This window comes from Rhineura floridana, chromosome 5 (assembly GCF_030035675.1).
Source record: "Rhineura floridana isolate rRhiFlo1 chromosome 5, rRhiFlo1.hap2, whole genome shotgun sequence".
NCBI classification, from domain to species: Eukaryota; Metazoa; Chordata; class Lepidosauria; order Squamata; family Rhineuridae; genus Rhineura; species Rhineura floridana.
This window is the reverse complement of record NC_084484.1, coordinates 74,103,636-74,131,273: the sequence shown is the minus strand read 5'-3', so window position 1 is coordinate 74,131,273 and position 27,638 is coordinate 74,103,636. Positions and strand designations below refer to the sequence as shown.

Genomic DNA, 27,638 nt, shown 5'->3' with positions numbered 1-27,638 from the left:
CCTTGACAGAAGAAAGGTTGCCCACCTCTGCTCTTTTATTAAGTCCCCATCTTGTTAGAAAACCCCTATTTCCCCCCAACAGAGTTACAATTCCAAGAGTTCACTGGCAAGAGGGATTGATTGTTAAACCGCTCTGGAAATTGTAGCTCTCTGGAGGGAATAACAACTCTCATCACCCTAAACAAGCTACAGCAACCAGGATTCTTTGCCGGAAGCCATAACTATTTCAAGTGGTATGATACTGCTTTAAAGTATAGTGCAGATGGTGTCTAAGTCAAAGAACTCCAGCTGGATACAGTATATGCTGATGGACCGCTTGGTTACTTTTGCTTTTTCAGAAGATTTCTATTTTATGTTTAATAAATTCTCTAAGTTGCCTCATGCAAACCACTTTTTCTTAATTTCAGCTGCCTGCCTTCAATATAAGGAGCAGTGCTGCAGTTAGGTAATTTTAGTCCCTGGACTTAATGGTCTTTCAGGGAGCTCCCTTTGCATAGCTATGGCTTATCCACATGGCAATTTAGTGTGTGTCTGGTGCTACTTGCATTCCCTTGTAATTTGCATGGGTCACATGATGTTGCAGGCAAGCAGAAGCTATTATGCAGTTTTCCCCTTTAAATCCGCATTAACCCAATTTGCTGATAATGTGAAAAGGAAAGGAAAAACCGTCTCAGCCGTGCTGTGCTCCTCCTTGTAGGCAATTCGCTTCAATGTTTTTTTAGTGGGCAGGTTCTCTTATGCCCCATCGCCCGCTCCCTCTCTGCCCTCAGCAAAAGCTGCTGCAACCACTGCCTACTTTGCCATTCACTCCCTCTTCCCCCCCCCCCGCCTTTTACTCAGGCTTGGACAATGGAGAAGGGGAGGAGAGATCTAGTCAGTTTCATTTTTTTCTTGTCAATTGCGCACCAAGATACTCTCCTGGCTTCAGCCTTGCACCAGAGGGAGTAAATGTGTACAATTAGAGGGGAGAGCCACACAGTAACAGCAACACTAATCCTTCCCAGAGGAACACCTACTTGTGTGAATTGAAAACAGCAGATTGGAAGCTACCATTGAGCAAGAAGTGTGTGCCTTGAAAATCTATTACGATTGTAAAAGAAGCATCTTTAGTATGAGGTTAGGCTCCCATGTGGATAAGCCCTCTGTGTATTACTCCAGTTGTGAAGCATACAATTAACATTTCTCAACTCATCTTCCTTGCTATTCTATGCTTTTACAACTGCTTCCTGATATGTTAGAGCAAAACAAAAGCAAGTTTGCCAAACCTGATTTTTAAAAAAAGAAATACTCTTGAGCACGTGCAGGTTTGCATTTTAACTTCACTTAAATCATCATGACTACAGAAATGAAATGGAATTTGCTTCTGTTGCCTTGATGGTGAACACATTTACTTGGGAATAAGCACAATTTTTACATGCCAACCAGCGATCCCTGACTCTAATTTTTTTAAAAAAACATAACAAGGATGATGCAGTAACCAGCATCAGCCCCAGTGGGCCTTGGTATGTCCATGCTAGCCCAGGTGCTGACAGCAGATCTGTTTGCTGCTGTTGCTTCTCTGGGTGATCATTTGGGGGCTGTGGGATTTGACCCCAAGGTCCAGCCCTAGCTGCGCAACTGAGAAGGCGAATGATATTGACCCTCTCTACAGCTGAGATACTGTATGTGAAGCACTCAAAAAGTGCTATATAAATGCTAGGTATTACTTGTATTTATTTGTTATATTATTCATTATATTGATTTCTTACTGTCATTTGCAGGCACATTGACATAGCAGAACCCACAAAACCCTTGCCAGCAACTTATTAGAAAGTAATAAATGCTTTCCAAATTCTGCATTCTCTTAAATGGGGGGGGGTCAAATTAAAGGTGAAACTTACAAAATACATCTCCTCGTAGTTTCTTCTCATGGCTGGTCTGGTTTTCAAGGTCTTCCCTTTCTGTTTCTTCTTCAGGTTCCCCTTTCTCTTCTATTTTCCCTTCAGTTCTGACATCTTCAGTGCTTTTCACCTGTTCACCATAGGCACCTTCTCTATATACACCATCTTCATAGTCTAATGGCCTTATATGTTTAGAAGCTGGGGTCACAGGAGGTTCTGGAATTGCATTTTTTATATCTTCATGTTTTTTCATGCTGTTTTTGTGCACAAGCAATTTCTTGAGTTTCTCTTTGGCCACTCCAGAGATTCTGGGAATCTCTTTCACATAATTTTCATGAATAACTGAGGGAAAAATCAAGGAAACACAAAATATGCTGCTTTAGCTTACACATTAAGCGCTTTAGATTTCTACAGAAAATATAACTGCTTTTCAGTATGATGAAATGCCAATTGAAATTCACAGTAATGTCTGTTGCTGTTGTTGGGTATTCAGGTTCCCCCCGAAGAAGCCAAGGATGACAGAAACACCAACAATAAAACATTTTTAAAAACTCAAAACATTCTAAAAACATTCTAAAAATAATTAAAATATTATAAAAATCAGTTTAAAACATTATCTCAACCAGTGATCTCAGGGGTGCCAGGAATAGTGTATTTCAGCCATCAAATGCCTGGGTAAACAGGAATGTTCTTACATTTCTCCTGAAAGTCATAAATGAAGGAGACATACATACCTCGCCAGAGAGGGCATTCCACAAATGAGGAGCCACAGCTGAAAAGGCTCTGTCATGGGTCAACACCAACCAGGCAGCCCCCATACATAGTGTATTTGAAAGGATGTCGCTATGTAGAGCCAAGGCTCTACAGAGTAGAAGACATAGGTGGTAGTGAATATTTTCTTTGCTAATTCTACTGAAAAAGTAAGTGAACATTTCTTAGCCTTGTCTTTGACCTTCAGGTCTGCTTAGCTTATCAGCAACAAGCCAAACACAATCCATCCACATGTATTGCGGTCTGCCAGGTGTCAGGCACCACAGAGCTCACGTCAGACACTTAGGCTGCGTACACACTTACCCATTTGCAGCACAAAAACGTAGTTTCTCAAAATATGGAATCATTCATGCTCATCTTCAATATGCTGCTTTCAGCTGAGATTGATTATAGATCTTGCTGTCCAGATGGGTGGATATGGTTATTTGAGGTGTGTTTTGAAAACCTCCCCTTGATTAGATTACACATTTGAAAACTCTCCCTTTGCAATCTTGGTATATGCCCACCCACAACATCATTGGGCAGGTATGGATACACCCCCCCATTGCTGAGACCACCCACTTCTGTTTTCAAATGAACACACTGTGGGGTAATGCAGAATCTATGATGAGTTTTTATTTTCAGAACGAAACCAAGAAGCGCCTTTCAGTGGCAAAAATATGCAATTGGTTTAGACTGTGTAAAGTAGACTAGGTATAAAAAAAGAACTCAGTCTCCACTGAGTTTATTATTTATTTCATTTATACCCCACCTTTATTTTCATGATAGAAACCCAAGGCAGCTTACATATGGTTCCCAAGCGGTCTCCCATCCAGCCACTGACTAGATCTGGCCCTGCTGGCCTCATGTGCCTTCAGACCGTAGCATGAGTTTAGAATAAAATGATGTGAGTACACAGCCCAAGACAAATAACAAATGATGGGCAGCACTCCCAGTTGCCTTCTCTCATCGGGCCCAGTGATTGCCATCCCATGTCAAGAGGAAGCAAGGACCCCTGTCAGCATCAGTAAATGAGGATAATTATGGATGATTATTTGCATTTGTGCCCCCTAGAGGGCAAAGTAAGTTCTAGAAACAATCCTCAGCTACTACTAGGGACGGATGAATCAGTCTTATTTCCAATACATGTCATTTCACAGAATCATAGAATAGTAGAGTTGGAAGGGGCCTATAAGGCCATCAAGTCCAACCCCCTGCTCAATGCAGGAATCCAAATCAAAACGTGAAGGGTTTTTTTTAAATGGAAATAATGTCAGTGGGAGCTGAGGGCTGAATAATTACTGTGATCACAGCAAATGTGGCAGAGGAATTTAAACCAGTTTCCTTCCCTGCTACAGTCCTGAGGAAGTCCCCTCTTCTGAAGCTGCCATTTGTGTTCACTCATAAATCTGTTCTGTCCTATTTTCATTGTAATTTATACATTTTTAAAATCTGCAGAAAAATATATTATTAAACATATTTTCTCCAAAATATGCATTTCTAAACACATTGTATCTCAAAGAATGGGTTTTTAGACATATTTCTATGTTTTGTTTTAGCTGAGAACTGCCACAACATTTCAAGAAGAATGAAATCTGATGGAAAACTAAGTTCTAATCTGCACATTAGCTCAAGAGGTGCAAATCAGGTCAGTTCATAACAGAATTCACAAAACCTTGAATTCCTCAAACATCTCTATTAGCTACCATCATCTGTATTAGACTCCAGAAGACATTCCACCCATACAGATTTGATGTGTCCCCTCATTAAGAGGTTAAGATGAGAATCAATTCAGAGGTTATGGCTGTGTACACACTCATTTGTAGCACAAAAGTGTAGTTTTTCTCAATCTGGAATTGTTCATGCTTGTTCTCAACATGCTGCTTTCAATCTAGATTTATTCTAGATCCTGGGTGTGGATACACGTTTGAAAAACATACGTTGGATAATGGAACGGACCAAGGAATTTCAGAAGGAAATCAATCTATGCTTTATAGATTACAGCAAAGCCTTTGATTGTGTAGATCATGAAAAACTATGGAATGCTTTAAAAGAAATGGGGGTGCCACAGCATCTGATTGTCCTGATGCGCAACCTATACTCTGGACAAGAGGCTACTGTAAGGACACAATATGGAGAAACCGACAGGTTCCCAATCAGAAAAGGTGTGAGACGGGGTGTATTTTATCACCCTTTTTGTTTAATCTCTATCCAGAGCATATCATACGGAAAGCGGGACTGGACCAAGATGAAGGAGGTGTGAAAACTGAAGGGAGAAATATCAATAATTTAAGGTATGCAGACGATACCATACTAGCAGAAACCAGTAATGATTTGAAACGAATGCTGATGAAAGTCAAAGAGAAAAGCGCAATAGCAGGACTACAGCTGAACGTCAAGAAGACTACAATGATGACAACAGAAGAGTTACGTAACGTTAAAGTTGACAATGAGGACATTGAACTTGTGAAGGATTATCAATACCTCGGCACAGTCATTAACCAAAATGGAGACAATAGTCAAGAAATTAGAAGAAGGCTAGGACTGGGAAGGGCATCTATTAGAGAACTAGAAAAGCTCCTCAAATGCAAAGATGTATCACTCAACACTAAAGTCAGGATCATTCAAACCATGGTATTCCTGATCTCTATGTATGGATGTGAAAGTTGGACAGTGAAAAAAGCTGGTAAGAGAAAAATCAAGTCATTTGAAATGTGGTGTTGGAGGAGCGCTTTGCGGATACCATGGACTGTGAAAAAGACAAATCATTGGGTGTTAGAACAAATTAAATCAGAACTACCACTAGAAGCTAAAATGATAAAACTGAGGTTTTCATACTTTGGACACATAATGAGAAGACATGATTCACTAGAAAAGTCAATAATGCTGGAAAAAACAGAAGGGAGTAGAAAAAGAGGAAGGCCAAACAAGAGATGGATTGATTCCATAAAGGAAGCCACAGACCTGAACTTACAAGATCTGAACAGGGTGGTTCATGACAGATGCTGTCGGACGTCACTGATTCATAGGGTCGGCATAAGTCGTAATCGACTTGAAGGCACATAACAAGTGTTTCAGGGTAAGTCACTAAATACATTTGATGTGTATCAGGCAGCTGTTGCATGATTAGCAAGAGATATATCATTTCATACATTAGCAATAGTACTGTCAGGGAATGGGACACTACCTGAGATTTGTACCTCCCGGATGGAGCTGCTAAAACTAGTGTTGAGCTGAAAGTTCTCCTAGAACATTTGGCTTGAAACCCTCCACCCCACCCCCAGTTCACCATTTTTCTCTGCTGCCTCCAGTTTCATGATGATGCTCTTCTGGCAGATAGATGTTCTAGTAAATGATGTTCTGTTGTGTAAAGAGAGTCCCCTGTATAGTGTAGAATACTATACCTGAAGGTAATTTATTACAGAAACCGGAGCCACTTTAACATTATACAGATGCCATGGATTAATGCAGAATTCTCACATGTGAAGTGGCCATGTGGTGGTTTCATCAGCCATCCAGCTTACATATCAGGCAGAATGACACTTTAATTGAGACATGAGGCTGCCACCCAAAAACAGGATCCCTGTGCTGCCATCGTCTCCCTTAATCCTGCATAACATGTAACAACACTTACAGTTATGTCATCACATATGTTTTCTTGCCTCCGATACTTGTAACCCAACATTAGAAGGACAAAGTAAAACACAACATGATGACAACATGGGTACATGTTATAGAGGAGTGAGGAAAACTCAGCCCAGAGATGGCATTTTTAATGACAGCCTCTTTTCAAGGACAAAACATAGTTCTGCCATCAGGCTACATTTAACGCAGCATCTCTCAACCCACTCTTGGTAGGTTTGTGACAGTGTAGTAAATATGGGCTGGTGTGCAGCAATGACACAACCACATCCTCATGTCCCAAATTTTGCATGTCCTCAGCACACCTGTCTGCCCAAGTGAACTGACCCATAGCCTTCTAACAGAGGAATCCAAATCCCTGATCTGCCATGTCGGAGGTCCAGGTCCACCCAGCCTACGTCCAGGTCCACCCAGCAGTGTGTGTGTGTGTTTTCCACTATCACAGAGATCCCTACTGTGGCTGGAAACTCCCGTTGGTGGTATCTCCCACACTGATAGCCTGTGGAACCCCATGAAACAGGTCATTTCTGAAGGGGGGAACAGGTGGAACTAAACTGGTCAGGAATCCATTGGATCCTAAACAAGTCCAGCTGTTGGCAATGGGTCTAATCTGGGTTTCTCTGCGGCTCCAGACTAGAGGTGGTGAAGCAAAAAATGGGATGAAACCACCCCATCAACTTCCATTCTGGCCAATGTGAATGGCAGGGCCTCGGATGCAGCGGTGACTCTGCTTCTCTGCTTAGCCTCACCACTCTCAGACAGGAACTAGGATTCCCCCCTAAGTGTTCAATAGGAAACTAAACAAGAAATCAAGAAGCACTTCCATGATCAAACTACAAGATTTGCTCTTTATTTCATAATAAATATAAAACAAGTTGAACCTCTGGAACTACATGAAAATGTTGGTCATGTTCATGTGTTTGATTTCCCATTTCCTGAATACTCATGCTTATCCCACCACCACCCAACTGCTCTTCTGTACCAGGATTTCTAGTACATTTAATACATTTCTAGACCAGCTGTCAGCTACATTGGCCCTCAAGACTACTTGCCAAAAAAGAAAAGAATGGGAAAAATAATGATGCCTCTTGTCCAGATTCCTGATAGTGGTCTGTGGTTCACAGAATCTCATAGGAGAGGAAAAGACACTGTATATTCTGGAAACGCATCAGATTTCTACTGGTGGAGACCATGGCTCCAATGTCAGTGGGACAGTGAATCCATTGGGGGTTTTAATCTGAACTTTCAAGGAGCTATCCAAGGTGCTGAAAGCAGTTTCACTGCCCACTGACAGAGCCACCAGCCTCCATTGCTTCCTGCCACTTGAGGAAATGGTAGGGTAAATCTGAGAGTTCTCTTGCAATGTAGTGCTACTTACCAGAGCATTCAAATCCATTGCCTCTGTATCCTGGTTTACATTTGCACTTGAAGGATCCCTGAGTATTGAGACACTCTGCATGGAAGTTGCACTTGGGTGTATTTGCTGTACATTCATTTATATCTAGAGAATTTTTTTTTTGGTGGGGGACAAATAATTGAAGTCAGAAAAAAGCCAGAGATTTTAAATTAAACACTACTTTCATGCTGGGAAAAGCTGTGCCTGTTTAATTCTTGCTGTCATGCAGACACAGGAACTTTATCAGAAAAAAAACACCAGTGGCATTGTAAATGCATTTGCCAATGAATATAAAATGCAAGGGGATCTTAACGATACAACATAGGCCTTTAATGTCATGTCAGTTGTTTGTCTTCCTCCAATTTACCTTCATTTGTGCACTAGAACTAAAAAAATTAACTGCTTGAAAACAGGGATAACCATTTTGTTGAAAGTCGGGGGGGTGGGGAGTGAATCCCAGAACAAGTTTTGAGATTCCCTATAGCTGATTGATCATTTGATGTTGCTCCCTGCTTTGATATTCCAAGCTACACTACAAATGAATGCGCCATCATTCCTTCTAATAGTGAACTCGGCTGTTGATTACCACCAGGATTGAAACCAAAATGGGGCCATGAGAAACAAGGAAGACATATGAGCTTGGGGAAATCCCAAGGCTTGCAGAAGTGTAAAAGGTTTCAAAAATCAAAGCTAGGGAAACAATCCCTCCCCCCGCCCAAAATGCAATTGAGGATTAAGCATGCTGAACAGCCACAAAATGTAGAGTGTAAATGTTGGGAAAGAAAAATGGAGCATGGCAGCGGGGCTGGGAGGAGTGGAATGCCCTGCTTGGTGCAAAAGAGTGGCTAGAACCCAGAATGGGGGTGTTCCCTTTAGGAGGGAGAATACACTGCAACATTTTGGTTGTAAGTTCCAATTATCAGCCTAGTTTTTATTGTAGATCATTTGCCTGTAGGCAGTAGATACTCAGCAGAGTCCCAAATGTAGTTCTGAAAATATCCAGTGCTGAAGTGACTTCCAGGGCATCACTTTAAACAAACACAGCAAAATTTCCACTGGACTTCAAAAACACACCTAAATAAGACAAGTTTATGAGAATATATACAGACATACATATAGCAATGCCAGAATCTAATTCTTACCTATACAGTCATATCGGCCACTCACATATTTCAGTTCATATCCCATCTGGCACTTGCAATAGTAGCTTCCAAATGTGTTGACACATCTGCGGTTGAAAGAGCAAATAGCTTTGCCACTGGAGCACTCATTAATATCTAAGATATTAAAATGAAATCTGGTAAGGTTAAGAAAAAGATATCAGAAGAAAGGCAATTAAGCAAAACCTTAATGGTCACCACTATGAATAAAATGTGCTCATGACTAATGCTGAAACTATATATCTCATTGTATCCCACCGGTGGTACATGCCCTGGTCACCTCTCACCTAGACTACTGTAATGCGCTCTACGTGGGGTTACCCTTGAAAACAGTCTGGAAGCTGCAACTGGTACAGAATGCGGCGGCTCGTCTGATTAAAGGCAGCCGCCGGCAAGATCACATCACTCCAGTGCTGAAGGAGTTGCACTGGCTACCGGTTGTTTACCGGGCCCAATTCAAGGTGTTGGTTTTGACCTTTAAAACCCTACACGGTTTTAGCCCAGTCTATCTGAAGGAGCGCCTCCAGCATCGTCAGGGATGCCACTCAACAAGATCAGCCTCAGAAGACCTTCTCTCGATCCCACCGGTTAAAACAGCTAGACTGGTGAGGACTAGAGAGAGGGCTTTTTCAACAGTGGCCCCCACCCTGTGGAACTCTCTCCCAAATGATCTCCGCCATGCCCCTTCTATGATGAGCTTCCGCCGGGCCTTGAAGACTCTTCAGGCAGGCTTTTGGGGTGGGTTAGGTTTTTACTGTTATGGTTTTAAATTTTAATGTTTTAATGTATTGTTTTTTATCTTGTACGTCGCCCAGAGCGGCTGGACAACCAGCCAGATGGGCGACTAATAAATTTAATAAATAAATAAATAATAGAGAGGTGCAAAATCCATCACTCTAATTCAACTTGACTTCTGCATATCTTGATTATAGGTCATCAATTTCTTTAGAAATCTATCTGGTCCAGTGGATTGTGGCTGGTACCTACCTTCTTCATATATATTGTCCATAATACATCCTCTGATGCTTGTCACTTATACGTATGCCACTCTAAGCCACACATAGCTAGAATCCACAGTAAGCATGAGAATTTCAATAAATTCTCACCCTTCCCCAAACCCAAATTTTGTTTCAAATTCTGTCTTGGATGGAAATCAACAGCAACCCTAAATTACAGACTAATATCTCTGGATGTCCTTTTTAGACAGTAAATAAGTGTATCTATTATCAGGCCAGTTTATTAGGAATGGTTTCTGGAAAGTCAAGTACCAGCTGAAGTACAAAACACCACATACCAAGAGAAATACATGTCCACATGTCTCAAACAACATCAAATAGCAAAAAAGCACATGTCCACTAGGACATGTAACATTCTGGTACCCAGGATAAGGTCTGAAGCTTCAACTTTGTTGAATCTAAGCAGGTCTGATCAGTACCTAGATGGGAGACTGCCAGGGAACTCCTTGAGTTTCATCATGGAAGAAAGGTGGGATATACGAATAACAACAAAATACCCAAAATGTGGATGCCTATTTTATTCAAATTACAGTAATTGGACCTTCTACAAAATTCACTGCACTCATTGATCATGTAGTGAATGTTCTAAGCTTTCTGGTCCTTAGTAAATTTATATATATATTACATTCTATCCTATGCTTTATTCAAGGAGCTCAAAATAGTAGTGTGTTTAGTTTAACCATCAACATGTGTGGTAGATTAGGGTAAGAGAGAGTGACTTGCCCAAGGCTGCTCAGTAAGCTTCACAGCTCAGCAAATATTTAATCCTGAACTTCCTTCACCGAAACCCAGTTGAAATGCTTGATAAGCCAGGGTGCTGCAATATTTACAGTCACAATGCAACACACTGCAGAATATAGTTTTCTTATGCAATCTGTTCCTAATATGCCACCAAGTGACATCAGTCAAGGAAGGAGGACCCGACCTTGCCAGGTCCCTCCACTTCTCTATTCTATCTTACTCTTATCCCTCTTCCTTTCCAGGCTACCCCCACTCCCAGTCTTGACATAAACAGCTCATGTCAATGCTTGAATAGGCACACAAAAATAAGAAGCAATTTACACTCTGTTCACATGGATGCCTAGCTAGAATTCCTGGCCTCTATAAACACACGCATTCTGGATAAATGATTGCACTACACATCAGAAGGCTGCAAAACTAAGATGTTGATAATTATTTTTAGTATGTAGTCCTTAACTTGGAATCATTAACTCCCACCCAGATAGATTATTTTTATTACTCTGAATATAGTGAAGTATTTTATAAATAAAGAAAATGCAAATATAAACAACTAACATGAGTGCATGCGGAATTTGGCTGTTAGATTTCCTGCTTTTATGCTATGGACAAAAGCTTCAAGTAAACATTAATCAAACTATGGAGGTTGGTGGGGGCAGCGATTATCCCATTCACACAGACAAAGGGAGATGTTCCAATCAGAGATCCAGCAAATATGGGAAGAGTAGTGTTTCCTTCTGTGGCATGTATATCATTTAACAGCTGAGCCAAGAATTCATAAAGGTTCGTTCTATAGTTCCTAAAAATACCCTCAGGTCATGAAATCCATGAACAGCTTGCTGTTGCAGCTGTATGACAAAAGCAGCAGGCTCTCTGTGGAGCCATGCTTCTAGTTTGATATGATAAATGAATATGTTGCTTGAAAGGTTATGAGTGCCTGCAATCACAAATAGAGTTCATTTCCTGTGCTTGTCAAGATTCTCCTAGGTTCTAAAACATCCCCAGAGCCCACAGGGATGAGGAAGTATCCCCCTGACTCAAAAAACCTAAACAGAAACCATTTCTGTTGAGGCTCCTTACATAGCCACAGCTGGAGAAGAGACATATCAAATGTCTAAAAACGCTAAGAAAACCTTGTTTTAGGGACTTTCAAAAACCCAGCAAACACTGAGAGCACATCCAGACAATCAGTTTATTCATTCCAATTTGTTTGTGGGGAGGTTAGATGACATTGCGTCAAAGTGTCTTATCCCATACTTTTCAGTGCATTTTCCTGACCCTTTCCTTATCACAAAAAGTCCAATCTTGGGGGGGGGGGAGATTTGTGGCATAAGAGCGCCAAATTAATTGTGCAAGATGAATTTGCCAGTTTGTGATGGAATGCCACCCAAAAATAGTGACCTGGAAGCGCCGTTATAGAATAGTGCTATTTATATTTGAGCTAGCACTGATTAAGCAGGAGCTTGCAATAGTCTGTTCCTGTATAACAGATGGAGGATAGTCTTGCAAGAGGCAGGACAAAGCATCTTGGTTGGTTGCTTTTTAAATGTAACCAGAAGGAGATGTGCAATCTAGCACAGGAGATGATGAGCATAAAGACTGGGGGGTGGGGGTGGATTTAAAACCACCCACACCTTCCTGATTTTCGTCCAGTTTCCTAGACAAAGACTTTCTCATGGTATGTTACTGTCTCTTTTCTAGGTAAAGGGGGAGGTCAAGGTACATTGGACCATCCTTTGCTATTTCATGCTCATAAGAGCAATACGAAAGAAAACACAACCAACTTTGGTGAAACAAACAAATGTTCTTGCACTGCAGTAACAATGAAAAAGGAATAAGATGGTGTTCTAGAGAAAGCTGGTGGAGTGGAGTGGTCAAGAGTGTCACCTATGACTTCAAGTCTCCAAGTCTCACCTCAAGTGAACAAATCTAGGTAGTCTTAGATAAGCAGCTGTCTCTTGCAGCCTCACATCTGCAATATATTTATATAATGTGTTCGTGATAGTGAAGCCTGACTCCAAGCTTCCCAATGAAGCTGGTGTGAAGGCACAGAGCTTTTCAGGTGCTCGGGGAGGGGGGAAGGTGTCAGAATCTGTTTTGCTGGCTGAGACTGAAGCCTCACACAAATCCTGTTGCTGTTGCTTTGTTGATGATGACAATAATATAGCCATGCTACCTCATATAATTTACACACAATAGGCCACTAGGGTTGTGTTAGTGATATTCCCTAACCTTTACTCTAGAACAGGGGTTGGGAACCCCCAGCCTGCAGAGCTTTCAGTTTGGCTCACCAGGTCATTTCCCACAAGCCATGCCCACCTGCTCCACACACCTGATATCCTATGTGACATCAGGTGTGGGGCAGGTACAGACACGGCTGGGTTGGCTACGTGACCAAGTTCCTTGTGGAGAACTCAACTGTACAGCTGATCCCTGCAGAAAACAGGTCTGAAACCACTGCTTATCAGCCCATGTGGAACTCGATTGTATAGCTAATCCGTGAAGAAAGCTTTGCCATCCCTGTGCTCAGCACTTGGGAAGCATTGAGCACAGAGCTTACAAAGCACTGTGTGGAGCAATTCCCAAACACCCAACAAGTCAGCTGATTGTCAAGCATTTGGGAAGCATTGGGCAAAGTGCTTTGCAAGCCATGTGCACAGCGCCTCTCCAGCAACAAATATAGGGCTGGCAAAGTCCCTTGTGCTGTGATTCCCAAGCACTCGACAACCAACTGGCTGCTGGGTGCTTGGGAAGCACTGGGCAAGGGATTTTTACAAATTCACAGAACAACCTATCAGTCAATCATTTGATGTCATGATGCTGGCAGGTGAGTTGTCCCGCCAACCTATCAAAGTTGTTCCACCGTGGTGGGAACAGATAAGGTGGGCCAAAATGATTACCCCCCCCAATTCAAAAACTAGTCACTGTTTGATTCTATTATGTTCATAAAGCACAGGACAAATTCTTAGAACTTTTGTGTTAATGACATCAAGAGCATAAAGACATCCAGATGTATACCTATGCATGTTTTTCCATTTGGTGCTAACTGTAGTCCGCTTGATGGACACAAGCATCGCACATCATCTTTCACTTCTTCACAGCCATATTGACAATTCGCCATAGCACATGTCCTGGAATCTTGAAAGACACATAATTTGTCACAGGCTAGACTAGCAATAGATAAAACTGCGTAAGAGGATTATTTTATTAAAAGAAGAAAATTATCTTAAAATCTGTTCCCCAAGAAAATGAATTTATTTATTGATATAAAAAGCACTGGAATGCAAAGAAGAGGCATGAGCACATATGCAGCTGGAGTTTTGTTTGCTATTGCTGGGAGGAAGGGTAGGATATAAATCAAATAATAATAAATAAATAAAGTTTGGCTACTGCTATTCCCACTGCCAAAGAGAGACAAGTTTCTGATTTAAAAAGTGGCTTAGAATTATAGAATAGTAGAATTGGAAGGGGCCTTTAAGGCCATCAAGTCCAGCCCCCGCTCAATGCAGGAATCCAGCTTAAAGCATACCCGATAGGTGCCTGTCCAGCTATCTCATGAATGCCTCCAGTGCTGGAGGGCCCACCGCCTCCCTAGTTCACTGGTTCCATGGTCATACCACTCTGACAGTTAGGAGGTTTTTCCTGATGTTCAGTTGAAATCTGGTTCCTGTAACATGAGCCCATTATTCTGTGTCCTGCACTCTGGGATGACTGAGAAGAGATCCTGGTTCTCCTCTGTGTGACAACCTTTCAAGAACTTGAGGAGTACTTTTCTTTGGTAGTTGGAACACCATATTACCAATTTCAAAAATAGTAATATGGGTTATTGGCACAGCAGTGGTTATCTGTGAAGTTCTAAACCTGCATGCCTGAAGGATTGCCTCTACCACATGAGACTGCCTGAGCCTTACTTCTTCATCAGGTGCCTGATGCTAGGCATCTGAGGCTTGGCAGGTAGGAAAGAGCCTTTTCTTTTTGTAACACAGAAGGTCTTTCCTTGGGAAGCTTTCCTAGTGCTAATTTTGGTGCCAGACAAATCCTTTATTTTATTTTATTTTGCCCAAGCATTCCAGCATATTGTCTAAATTATTTTTAACTATGGTTTTATCTGCTCTGCTAAATTTTACCGATCAGTATGGCTGTAGGTTCTACTATTTCTTCATTTTTAACAATGCATTTGCTATATGTATGTTTTAAATATTTTAATACGTATGCTACACTGGGAGTCTTGAACTGAAGGGCAATATAGAAATGTACTAAATAAAACAAATAACTAGCACATAACAGTGCAATCCTAGCAGGTCTGGTGGTCAGCGCCGCAAAGCTGAGCAGCAGATCCACCACTGCCTCTGAAGCCTTGCCAGCTCACACCACCTAGGGCAGGAGGTGGGTTAGCAGGTGAGTTGTTTGGAGTTTTTTAGTCTTTGTTATGCTAGCTCCAGGCTGTAAGTGAGGGACCCAAGGATCGGGGCCCACGGGAGATCCACAGGGCTTGGATCCAACTGACCGAAAGCCCCAAGCATTCTTCCTGGAAACGCTGTTTTGTCATTTACCAGGAGGAGAATCTTCAGCAGCAGCATTCCACCACTAGGTTCAAGCTGGGGTCTGTGCCATGATGAAGCCGCAGCAGCAACAACAGTATTTCTCTCCACTGGCAAAGAGAAACCCACACATCCTCTTACCACCACTCCCCCATCCATCAACATGTGAGGACGGAGTAGGATTGTGCTAAAAGGCTCCATTCACATGTGTGGTTTTCTCCCACATGTGCTTCTTCCCTTTTTTATATTACTGTCATTAAATATGTTTACCTAGATATCAGCTACAAGGCTATATACCCTGGCTTCCATAGCAGCTTCTCTGGCTGCATGTTTTTCCCTCCACTCTAAGCTGTTCTGTAGCTTAGAAACCATACCTGACAGCAGAGCTTGGAAAAGTTACTTTTTTGAACTGCAACTCCCATCAGCCCCACGGCCACTGGATTGGGCTGATGGGAGTTGTAGTTCCAAAAAAGTAACTTTTCCAAGCTCTGCCTGACAGCTCATCCAGAAGAACTGTGTTTGAGTATTTGTATTTTTTGCTTTTCAATCTCTGCAGCTCTCTTAGCTGAGTGAGAGAAAAAGTTGCCCTTATAAAAAGGCAATAAAACTACGGATGGAAAAATCTGTCAGTTTCGGTTCTCTCCATTGCTCATTTTTCCAGTTCTCCACATTTCTGCAGCAATTTGCAATTTTTTTAAAAAAGAAATCCTCATGAAAATTGGAGACCTGCATTGCAAAATCTGAATAAGTGCAAATTTTGAAGGATGGATGTGTTTCAGTTCTCATATGGTTTTGGAAAGTGCAAATTTGATACATTCTGCTTTAAACACAAACTGAATTTAATTTCTCCTACATACCTAAATAAAACCACTAAAAAGTCTCATTACTCTTTACTGCTTACACTTCAAGCTAGTAAAGTAAGCCTTTTCTTTGATTTATCTCTTTGGGCATTTTCAACATTGCATTTATAGCCAACAATCTGGTTAGAACCTTGTCCTTTACCCCTTCCAAAATTAACACCATTCCATTGGGAAGCTTCATGTCTCAACTGGATGTGTAAGTGTGAAATGAAAATTTCTGCAACATGAAACCTTTAAATCTGTGTTCATAAATGCAAGGCCCTTTTAAAAACTCATTGCCCCCGTTCCTTCTCAAGCTGTCAGATAATGCTTTTTGTAGATGGCTAAAATTTCAGATATAGTGTCTTCTGATGGAAAAGGGTCAGAGCTAAAAAGCATCCCCCATTCCTGGCTCCTAAGGGGTGCAACAACAGCAGCAGCAGCAGCAACAACAACAAAGCACTAATTTGTCAAGGTAGAAAATACTCCCAAATCCAAATGAGATCTACCTCAATATATGTTTTAATATATATTATATTTAAAATATAAATAGTACTAAAAATATCCTTTAATGCTGAAAGCACTGAGTAGTACTGAGAGATTCATATGGCTTAAATCAACTAGCTGCTTTACATTGTGAGGCAGAGATTATTTTATGACTAGTTACAATATGGAATGAATCCTGCCACATTTACTGAATCTCATATAAAACTGTCACTTACTTGCACAGGTGCCATCAGGCATGAGCATGTACCCATTGAGACAATAGCACTTGTAGCTGCCATGTGTGTTCATACATCTGTGTTCGCAAGGATGTGGTTTCAATCCACATTCATTGATATCTGCAGAAATCATTGGGGGAGAAAATGAGTTTGTAGATCTTTGGAGGAAACGAAATAACTTACTGTAATGTTATTTTACAGTCTCAAATTCTCATAGGAAAAAGTATCTCCAGGATTTGAGTGAGCCAGATTCTTGAAAGACAGAATTCAGCAGACCATCTGGTGGTGTGCACGCTACAAATACTAGCATGAATTTCCCATACCTGATAGAATCTAGGGAAGTGTCTTGTATCAGTAGATAGATTGCCCAGGGAAGGGAGGAAAGAAAACAGCTGTTACAATATTGGTTATGCACTGAGTGGCTGTGTAGACTTGTCTCCACAGGCCAGACGTTCTCAGCCTTGGACATGGTAAGAATCCATAACTGAAAACTAGAACTGTAAACCACCTATGTAGGAAGGAAGGAAGGAAGGAAGGAAGGAAGGAAGGAAGGAAGGAAGGAAGGAAGGAAGGGAAAAAGAAAGAACGAAAGAAAGAAAGAACGAACGAAAGAAAGAAAGAAAGAAAGAAAGAAAGAAAGAAAGAAAGAAAGAAAGAAAGAAAGAAAGAAAGAAAGAAAGAAAGAAAGAAAGAAAGAAAGAAAGAAAGAAAGTTTTCCTGGCTGTGGTCAAGCTTTTCTGAAACCTGAGGCCAAACTACTCAAAGACAAACCAAGTGTATAGATCTGCATGTGACCCACAACATGGTTTCAATTTTAATTAGGCAACTTGCCAATATAGGTTATTCCTCTTCACCCTAGGGCTGTCTGTTGGGATAAGGGGCAAGACACATGACCACATTCACACATCACAGCTTACAGAGGCTTATCGATTGCTTGGAGCGAAACAATCCATCACTGGTTCAGATGTAACATTAAGCCAGGGATTTTGATATGTTTCTCACCAGTACAAACAGGGAGGGTAAAGTGGGTGTGATCAGCTCATGCACAGCAAACCATGTTTTGGTTTTTGTAGGTTGCCATAACAAGCAGACATGGCCACCGGGAAGAGTATGGGAGAAGCATGTGCCACTACAGGTAACTTCTGACCTACAGAGATCTGTCTCGCATTTTGGGAACCACATGTTGAATGTAATGCCTTAATTCTATCACTGCTATCATGGACTGATGGGGAAAAGTGTGACAAACCATGGTTCTCAAAATGTGAAACAGGCATATTGAGGAGATAAACACTTTGCGAAACTCCTCAACTCACTTTTCATGTGTGAATTGTTTGTGCCAATTTGTTGACTGGGCTGACACTATTAAAGCCAAATGGGTCATCCCTATTAAACATACATCTCAGGATGTTTTTATACCACCAAGGCTTTTATTTGATACACTCAATTTTTTTCCATTGGGTTGGATCCAGAGTTCCACTCACGCTAGAGGAAGGGGACAGGGATATGCTATTTGCCAATTCCTTCTTCCCCCTGAAGCTCATGCACAGTAAATCCCATGTGTCTCCTGAAAAGCAGGCCCATAGGTGTGGAGGATCCTCTGCAGAAGCATGAGAGGCTGCACAGGGGCTGTAGGGGGAAGGAGGAATAGGTAAAGATTTCCCCACCACCACTAGGAAGTCTCTGCTGGACTTCAGTCCCTTCTGTAGACAGAAGAAGCCCTTCAGTTTGTGGAACAGCAAATCTTGAGCCAACTCAGTGGCAACAGTGTAATATCAGTTCACATGGCACGGATGAAAGGGAGGGAGAATAACAAGGTTGCTATTCATCTTTATTTTATTTTATTAAAAATGCTATCTATGGATAACACTGCGTTTTCCAAGATGCAAAATCCTTGCAACTGAAGGACAAACTTGAAGGAAGACTTAAGGACTCTACGAAACACATCTAAAACCAATGAGTATTCATTGCTCAAAACAGGTTGTGTGGACAGTGTTTATGACAGCTTTTCACTGTAGTCTATAGTGCTTACGCTATAAAAGACTCTTGGCTTTCATTACACCAGATAGTTCCCTCCTACCTCTGGCTTTTCCTTCTTTAGAAAGGTGCTTGAAGAAATGAGCCAGGAATTGGGGAGGGGGGGTTGAATCTTCCCCATAAATTAAGAACTGGTTTCTTGGGACAGCTGTGCTTATGGTCTGAAATATGGCAATGATGACTCAGAATGATAAAAAACGTGTACACATAAAACTCTGCTTTAAGGATTAGGTGACATAACTTATTCAGTTCAGCTATTGAGCTTATAAATTCCATTCTCCAAATCAAAATTTTAACAGTGTGTGTCAGGAAGCAGACTCTCGCCACAGGCCTCTCTTTCTCTGATAGGAAAAACAGAGGATTGTTGATCTGCTGGCCTCTACTGGCAGAGTGAGTGCTGGTAGTGTGTGTGTGGGTGGTGGGGTAGGTTCTACAATGGCAGAGGTCCCAAGCTATACCTGAATGGGAAGCTGCCACTGGCAGTTCTCCTGCCTGGAGCTCAATATGGAAAGCCCTGAAACAAGGAGTGGCAGGGTGAAGAAGCTTTGGATCCAAAGTCCCATGGATCCATGAACAACCACAATCCTCAGATTAGTAGATAGCAAAAAAAACAAAAAACAAAACCAGGTTCCACCTTGGCTGGCAAGGCAGGGTTTTGAATGCACAGTGGGTCCATCACCCCAATCTACCCTAGCTCCTCATTAGGAATGCTTTGCCTGGATGCTTTATGGCAGTGCATTTTCAGATAATGAAAGTTTGTCTAGTAGGGAACCTAGACTTTCAAATTTGCCAGATAGTTAAATCAAAGTATTTAAAGCTGGCAAGAGGGCAATTCTTCACGCCAGTTTGTCAAAACAGATTTCAAAACACTTTTCTAAACATTTGGTGTCTCTCTTTTTTCTTTCTTTAAAAAACAGCTTTAACATGAAAGAAAGACATATCCACTTTTGTAATTTCTGAAAACTGAATCCTGACAATGTATCCATCAGATTGAATTAAAGACTGCTTTTCCTATATAAAAGGAAACCAAGAGGAAAAATAACTGACTGGTTAAGATCAATAGCACAAGGTCCTTGGAAAGTAGACAAATGTTTTCACTGCTCTAGCAACCAGGCGGTATGCCTGCTTGTTCAAGAAACATATGAACTTCAAAACAGAAAAGTTGGTTTAAATCAACTATACAAAATTGGTGGTTCAAATCTTGGCTGATTTACACTGCCGTAATAAATCAATCCACCCTGCTTTGCGTCTAAGAGCTGATTTAAATGTCACAGCTCACGAGAGCCAAGCAATACCATGTGCTTCTTTGTAGTGGTACTTCAAGTATGGGGTTAGGGTTATCCTAGGTAGTTGAAAAACCTTATGTATCAGCACAAACATATGGAACCTCAGCAACAACGCCACACAGCTCAGGCAATGGATGGTTCTTATGTGTAGACACTGCACTGGAGTGGAGAGACAGACCAGATAAGAGGCCTTTGGACATTATCCCTACTGTGTGGAAATCTGGCATGGGCAAACACAAATGGATCCTAATTTTAGGGATACTGGAGGAAAAAAATGAATAAGAACAATTTGTCTGTTTACACGCCCGGGTATTACTGTGGCACAGATTCAGTTTTTCCATGTGCACTTTTGTCCATGCATGAGCACTTTCAATTTAAATCTATCTAGATATTTCCTGTGGGTGGTACTAGATGAGATGAATTCATACTATGAGTCGTTGTTCCCTCCCCCAGTTGCTAATTCTCTGATGTCTAGATGCTCCAGAAACCTGAGGTCCATCATGGGTATGCATGAAGGTATTTGTTTACTTATATGTGGATACTTATTTCCCCCCCTGCGGAAAGACAATAACAAACTCTCACCAAAGGCAGTATTTCAATAATGTTTTACAGCAGGCAAAACAGCCATTAAAAAAAACAAACATGTTTTTCAATTTACCTGTGTTGCTCAGAACAGCAGTTTCAAAAATAAAAATATATTTGTGTGTCCCACCCGGTCCCACCAGGTACAGAACCAGCAGGCCACTGAGGAACTCCTTGCCAGGGCAAAGAACAGCTGGGAAGAGGGAGGCAGAGGCACCTCCATTCTCCAGACCCTCCCTACAAACACAGGAAGCCAGGGTATGGCTTGGAGAATAACATAAACAGTATATTTCACCAGGGGCGTCACTACCGGGGTGCGGAGGGTGCGGACCGCACCCGGGTGACACCCTGAGGGGGGTGACACCCAGAGCCGCCCCGCCCCGCCCCGCGCTGTTGGCCGGCAAAGGAGCCGAGAAGCGCTCCAAGTTGGCACAGCCAACTCCTCCTCGGAGGTGGGTGGGCGAGACCGACAGCAGGCGCCTGCTCGCTGGCGGTGAAACCGGGACGGGCCTTCCACCACCAGCCTGGAGCACGTGGTGAGTGCATGCGCACATGCAAGACCAGCCACCCCCGTCCATGCCCTGGGAGGGCACACGCCGGAGGTCCGCACCCCCCCGCACTCCCGCTAGTGATGCCGCTGTATTTCACACACAAGCACACACGGACAAGGCAGGCCAGGGAGAGCGATTTGGGAGAAAGGGATTTGTAAGCAGTGTTTTTTTTCTTCCCTATCTGCTGTACTTGCAAGGGCACAAGAGCTGTTCAGCACAAAACAGCTGTTTATACCCCAAATGTAGCTTCAGCAACAGCCAGCAGTTGTAGGCAGACAGCATCCTTTCCTTTGGGTTGATGGAAACAAAATGGCTCAGACGACAAGCAAATGGAAGTAGGGTATGTGGCAAGAGACAGCACCCAGCAAAATACCACCACTCATGTAAAAGAAAAAACTACTCACACAGTTCACTTAAGTGTGTCCACACTTGGGTAACAAATTCTGAATTAACCAGAGAGCAAGCATGGGGTGCCACTTAAATGAGGACATGAAAAACATGCACACATGAGATGCATTGAATCCAATTTATACTGCCATGTGTACGCATGCATATATACAGATACATTGTAACAGTCTACCCACCCCTTCACTTCTAATAGCAGCTTCAGGAAAGGTGATGATTTTAATTGGGGAAACAGTGCAGAGGGCAAGCGCGGAAGACCACTCCTCCCTCAGAGCTGCTGTCCCGATCCAAAACTCCACATTTCTCCCAGCAGCTGCTTTTAAGCAAAGAAGACAACATGGGGAGATTTGGATCTTCTGAATGTTCTGTCATTTCTTTATCTACGGTCTAATAAACTGCCTGCTAACAAAATGTGTAAACTTCATCAAGAAAACACTATAGTACATCCTTCATGGGACATCATAGTCACGTAATTCATATAAAGCCTGTGTTCTCCTGAACAGGCCTTGGTTACCAGTCCAGTTTTAATGACATCAGCCTCCGCTCACATGTTCATGTGGCTATGCAAGCCAGAGTACCATTTCTTCTAGCCCACAGAGAATGCATAGCTTAATAGTGAAACGCCAGAAATAGTATTAGATTGAGTTGATTCCAAGATTCCTTAATATGTTGTCCTTTTTTACATTTGAGAAGTGACACCAGAATGTTTTTATAGGAACACAATCTGCCTACTATAGTTAGAGCAGCTCAAATCACTACAAATTCAAGCTGAAACTAAATGTGTGTGCGTGTGTGTGCACGCGGGAGGTCTCTGATCGAAATATAACAAATATAATTATTTCACCTTGCGAAGGGTCTCCCTGCAATGCAGATAAGGGCATCCCACAAACAATGCTCATGGCGCCAGTGCCACAGGATGTCTGTATTTACGATGAGCAAGAGCAAAAGTTGCTAGAATACCGAGAGTAAAAGATGCATATGGCAACAGGGGGCAGGCATTGAACTGTTAGTGGTGATCGCCAGCAGAACATATAAACAAGTTGCACAAGACAAGTAATCATCTTGGAGTGAGAGGAGGAGCATGCCTTTCCCCTGCTTTTCAGGTCCATAGGGCTTTAGCTTCTTAACCCCCTTCATTATATATGTACACATTTCTACTGAAAACATTATTAGTGTGCACCACTGTGACAGATTTTGGAGATGAAAGTAGAAAGACATGCTCTATAGCGCTAAGCTGTTATTCAGGTGGCATAGCATCAAGCCTTTTGGGCCTGAAATCCCGCAAATAAAAAACACTACTATTTTTCCTGCCTATACTTCCACACTTGTTTAAAATGTTAGTTCTTCTGAGCAGCAGCTACAATGTGGCCTTAGAATTGGAAAACTTGATAGGAATCAACCTGTAGAACACGTTACATTGAGAAACAAACTACGTTTCATGCAAACATATGCAACAGATCCCCTCTCCTCCCTAAGAGGTTCCAGTCCTATGTTTGTGAGGGTAAACACACAAATGGAAAACTATGTTGAGCAAACAACATGCTGAAAAATAGCAGGTGAAAAGCAATGGGTAGGCAAAGGGTTAAGCACCACCTCCTCCCTGCCAATTCCTTTCACAAAGAACACTCTCTTCCGAAGTTGCTACCACTTACAAAAAGAAGCCATCCTGGCTTCGTTACCCTCATTTCAGTGCAATGTATGGTTTGCTCCTAGAAATCTGAGTTCAGGCCATGAAAAACTACGGCACTATCCATACAATATATAAAATCACTACATAACAACAACGTATTGACATTTTTAGCAATCAGATGATGCCACACCATGTCATCAGTTATTTCATTATAAATATAGAGGCTGAGGTGAAAACATGGGGCAATTTATTAAACCTACTTTCTCAGCAAAATCTTATTTTACCATGAATCACATCTCGTAGTTAGGAACATAGGAAGCTGCTATTGATCCATCTAGCTCAGCACTGTCTGCACTGACTGGCAAGAGCTCTCCAGGGTTTCACACAGGAGTATTTCCCAGCCTTATCTGAAGATGCCAGGGATTGAACCTGGAACCTTCTATATGCAAGGCAGGTGCTCTGCCACAGATTTACATGCCCTCTCCTTCTAGTCAAGTGAGTTCTTAACTAGCAGATCCAATCAAATAGATGGTACCAGAGAATAAAGAATGCAATAGCTGAAGTGTACAGTTTACAAGAAAACTGATAAATTATACATACCTTGACTGCAGGTTTTCTCTGTAAATCCAGGAAAACATTTACATTTATTTGGCACCACACATTCCCCATACTTGCACCCATGTTCACAGGCAGCTGCAGAAGGAGAAGAGAAATAGGAGGTGAAAACATGGAAGAAAGACTGACTAAGACAGCCCAACTGGTAAATTCTTCAGTAATTTGGGTAAAATAGTGCTAATAAGCAAAAAAAGATTGAAGGAGTTCAAAGCAGGGTGGAAAACATTTGTCCATTTTACATGGTCTGAAAAATGTCCACATTGGCTTGAGTAAATATACATAAATGCTGGCAAAGGTTTAGGAGGAGGGATACTGGTTTTGAGAAAGATGTTAACAGTAGCTGAAGAAGTGGAATAAAAGGCTTTGGTTTTCTAAGGGTGTGTAGGGTGTATGTGTATGTGGATTAGGCAGCCTGAAAATAATTTTGTTCTTTTCATGAAAATAAATGTACTGCCTTCAAGTCGATTCCAATTTATGGTGACCCTATGAATAGGGCTTTCATGAGGCTGAGAGGCAGTGACTGGCCCAAGGTCACCCAGTGAGCTTCATGGCTATGTGGGGATTCAAACCCTGGTCTCCCAGGTTGTAGTCCAGCACCTTAACCACTACACCACATAGTGACTATCAAATTGATTATACAAGGCCTGTATCTACTTGTGGACTTAGACTATCATCAGACAAATGTCTCTATCACCACTTGCATTCTGGCAAGCAATGAAAATTTGGGCTGCAAACACACTAGCTGCTTCAGAAGCAGCTGGACTATTTTCTCTGGATTTGGTTTACACATTAAACATGTTTGCCCACAGCTGGACACATCTCCCTTCCCTGCTTCTCCTTTTAGGACCGGCCACACCAAAGCATTAGACCAATCACTATCTCTGCACAACCTACAGCAAAGCATTTTCATTGGAGACACCTCAAAGCAGCAATAAGTTGATCTACCAAACAGTTCTGATTTCTCTGGGAAGCTGATTTCACAGAGAAATGCACTGGAGCTGCATTTCCACAGGTCTTGGAGTAAAAAGGGATGGAGCTTGATCATCAGAAAACAGATGGAGATGCATTGAAGCCAGCACAACCACAAATGTGTCTCTACCTTGGTTATTTCAGAGAGTGATTAAGTATAAGCTACTTCTCCAATGCTTGCTTCCTGCTGTTGCTTCTGTTATTGTTCTTTTTAAAGTTTTTAAACGGTTTTATATTGATAGTCTCCTTAGGCATCTTTGGACTGAATGGCAGCATACAGGCTTGTCCTCTTTGTTACGTAATTAACAGTCTGGTATCCATGAGAGCTGATATGTGACAAAAGATTCAGATGACTCTGATAGCTAGTATACAATTATTTTAGAAATGGTCATATGAATTGACCCTGTATTTCCCAAGTGCCATTGTTTTCCAGCACTTTCATTCTCTTTCCCCCCACACACAGCCCCACCCTGCAACTTTGGCTTGATAAAACAAGCCTTTAGAAAAAGCCTGATAATGCTAATGTGCACCTGCCTTCATCTGCAAAGGGGCTAAAAAAAATCAAAGCAACAAACTTTGTGTCTCTTTTAAAACAGATTAGCTACTGTGAGCAGATCTCAGTACAAAAATGGATAATTTTGCAGTCCTAAATAAACTGCATGAAATGCATTTTGAGCCAGAATAATAGAAATTTTAAACACATGTGCTCAATACTTCGTGCCCAATACTTTTAGCAAAAGAAACTCATTCATTCATTGGCAATCACTAGTGGCCAAGTAAGATTGTCTTCCAACATAAAGCTCAACCCAAGAACATTCACAACTGTGTGAAATATGATTTGTTCTTTGTAACATAAAATTATCTTTCCCCTCATCCTCCTTCCATGTCTACTTCTTTTTTTCCCCCTACTTCCTATGGAATTTAATAAATGTTCCCCAGAAAAATGTTTATTCCCGCACAATGTTCCTGATTTGATTTTCTTTCTAATCATTGCCAGATCTGCTTCAGGTTACTATAGATCCTACTGCAGATGCAAATTCTTTCCGGATTGATTTTAACTTTATGCAGACTCCCTGGAAATGATAGTGAAAGTTCAAAAATAATAAAGAGGCTCACATTTGGGCCTGAACATATTTCCATATCAGAATCTAATATACCACCCAAGCATCATAGTGGCTGGTTCCCATATCCTATTTTCTAACAGTTCACAGCTATCTCTCTGAATAACTAGTCTGTTCACATTTATTAGATTTTCTTCCTACAGGATATGACCACCAGGAAAATTAGTGATAGCTTCAATTATTTTTTTCCAAACAAACAATACAAAAAAATTAATAAAGGACTTATCCAGACAACAGATAGAGACACTTTCACTATCTGCAATGTACATTAATATAGGTTCACAGAGAAAAGGCTCTTCTGGCAACTTTTGCAATTGGACAACAGTCTAGTGAGCATATCAATTATGATATGAACTTTTCAAAGCTAAGCTCATCAGGACAGCAGATGCAACGTCTAAGAAACACTCCTACAGTCAACATTTTATTAGTTCATTCAGCCTTGCCAGAATCCAGCTGGAGAAAGATTCAAACCTCTCCCTTGTGTTTATGCTATTTTTATTAAAAGCTTAGAGAACATCAAATAGCTATAGGTACTTCATCAAAATAATTCCCCAGGGGCCTGAAAACTGAGTAACAATACAGGTAATCCACAGATGCGTTTACATTAGAATGCTAGGCAGTTAGGAATTACCAATACTCTATTAATGTGAATATCTGAGGACAACGTATGCCACTTAATCAAAAGCTATAAATATCTCTGCATGGCTTCCTTAAAGGTTGCATTTGCCTTGCAGTTTCTTAATCTTTAACACCACAAGCTTGGATAGATATTAAACATGGAAAAATTTTCCTCAGAAAAGTGATCCTCAGAAATAATGGTCAGCTCTTGAAATAAAATTAAAAACAACACTGGGACCTGGATAGAACCCAGGTGCAGAGCCCGTAAAAGATGCTATTTTAATCTGTTATAAGGTATACAACTACTGCATATATTTTCAAGAATCCACATATCATACCAGGGCCCTGCATATCACAACAGACTATAGCAGCAGCAGCAGAATCAGAAAATAACATACACACAGAATAGGTGACTCAAGAAAGTGAGCCAGCCCACAGACTACACGTCAAAGCTCAAGGCATTAAGCATGATGTAGAAATGTATGTAGTTTCTCAAGGAGATAAGCATGTATGAAAGACAAACACTTTCTTTTTCTCATCATGTGCACAAGAGATACTGGGTCTGACCCAAGGTGGGTGTTGTTGACTGCTCCTCTTTGAGTGGGTGAGTAGTGCTCCCTGCCACAAATCTTCTCTTCCCTAAATGGAATCAGACTAGCAGGAGGCACTATGTAAGGGCAGGCTTGTCTTGGATTGGTGGTGGCAGTGTACTTCCTCCTGTGCTACCTGTCCACTATCTCCAGAGCACATGGCAGCATTTTAAACTATATTTACATCATCTGTGCACAAAACAAGCTCCACTAGGACTCAGTTTCCTGACACTTATATGTAAATGATTTTAAAAAAAAATTGGGGAGGAAAACAAACCTGGCTTCCCCCAATCCTTCTAGCAACTACGTCCTGAAAGTGTGTATGTGTGCATGAGAGAGGGAGGAATCATTGAAGCCATTTTTTATACAGTAGGGCCCCGCTTCTCGGTGTTCCACTAATACGGAGGTTTTCAATTTCAGTAGGGCCCCACTCATACAGCGCTTGTTCAGTTTTTTGGCATGTTTCGGGCATCCAGCACCATTTTATTGTCGGTGTTCCACTTTTCGGTGATTTTTGCTTTTCGGCGGGGGTCTGGAACCTAACCCACTGTAT

At 41.6% G+C, this 27,638-nt stretch overlaps 1 protein-coding gene across 1 annotated transcript in view; it reads right to left on the bottom strand.

Annotated features, from left to right (window-relative positions):
- The window catches only part of EGFL6 (EGF like domain multiple 6), a 67,495-nt gene that overhangs the window by 19,645 nt on the left and 20,212 nt on the right, over positions 1–27,638 (bottom strand). The window contains exons 3-8 of the mRNA XM_061627133.1: positions 23,773–23,865; positions 16,685–16,804; positions 13,601–13,720; positions 8,811–8,945; positions 7,651–7,773; positions 1,881–2,222 (exon numbers count right to left, since the gene is read on the bottom strand). Coding sequence (XP_061483117.1) covers positions 1,881–2,222; positions 7,651–7,773; positions 8,811–8,945; positions 13,601–13,720; positions 16,685–16,804; positions 23,773–23,865 — 933 coding nt within the window. The remainder of the gene's footprint in view (positions 1–1,880; positions 2,223–7,650; positions 7,774–8,810; positions 8,946–13,600; positions 13,721–16,684; positions 16,805–23,772; positions 23,866–27,638) is intronic.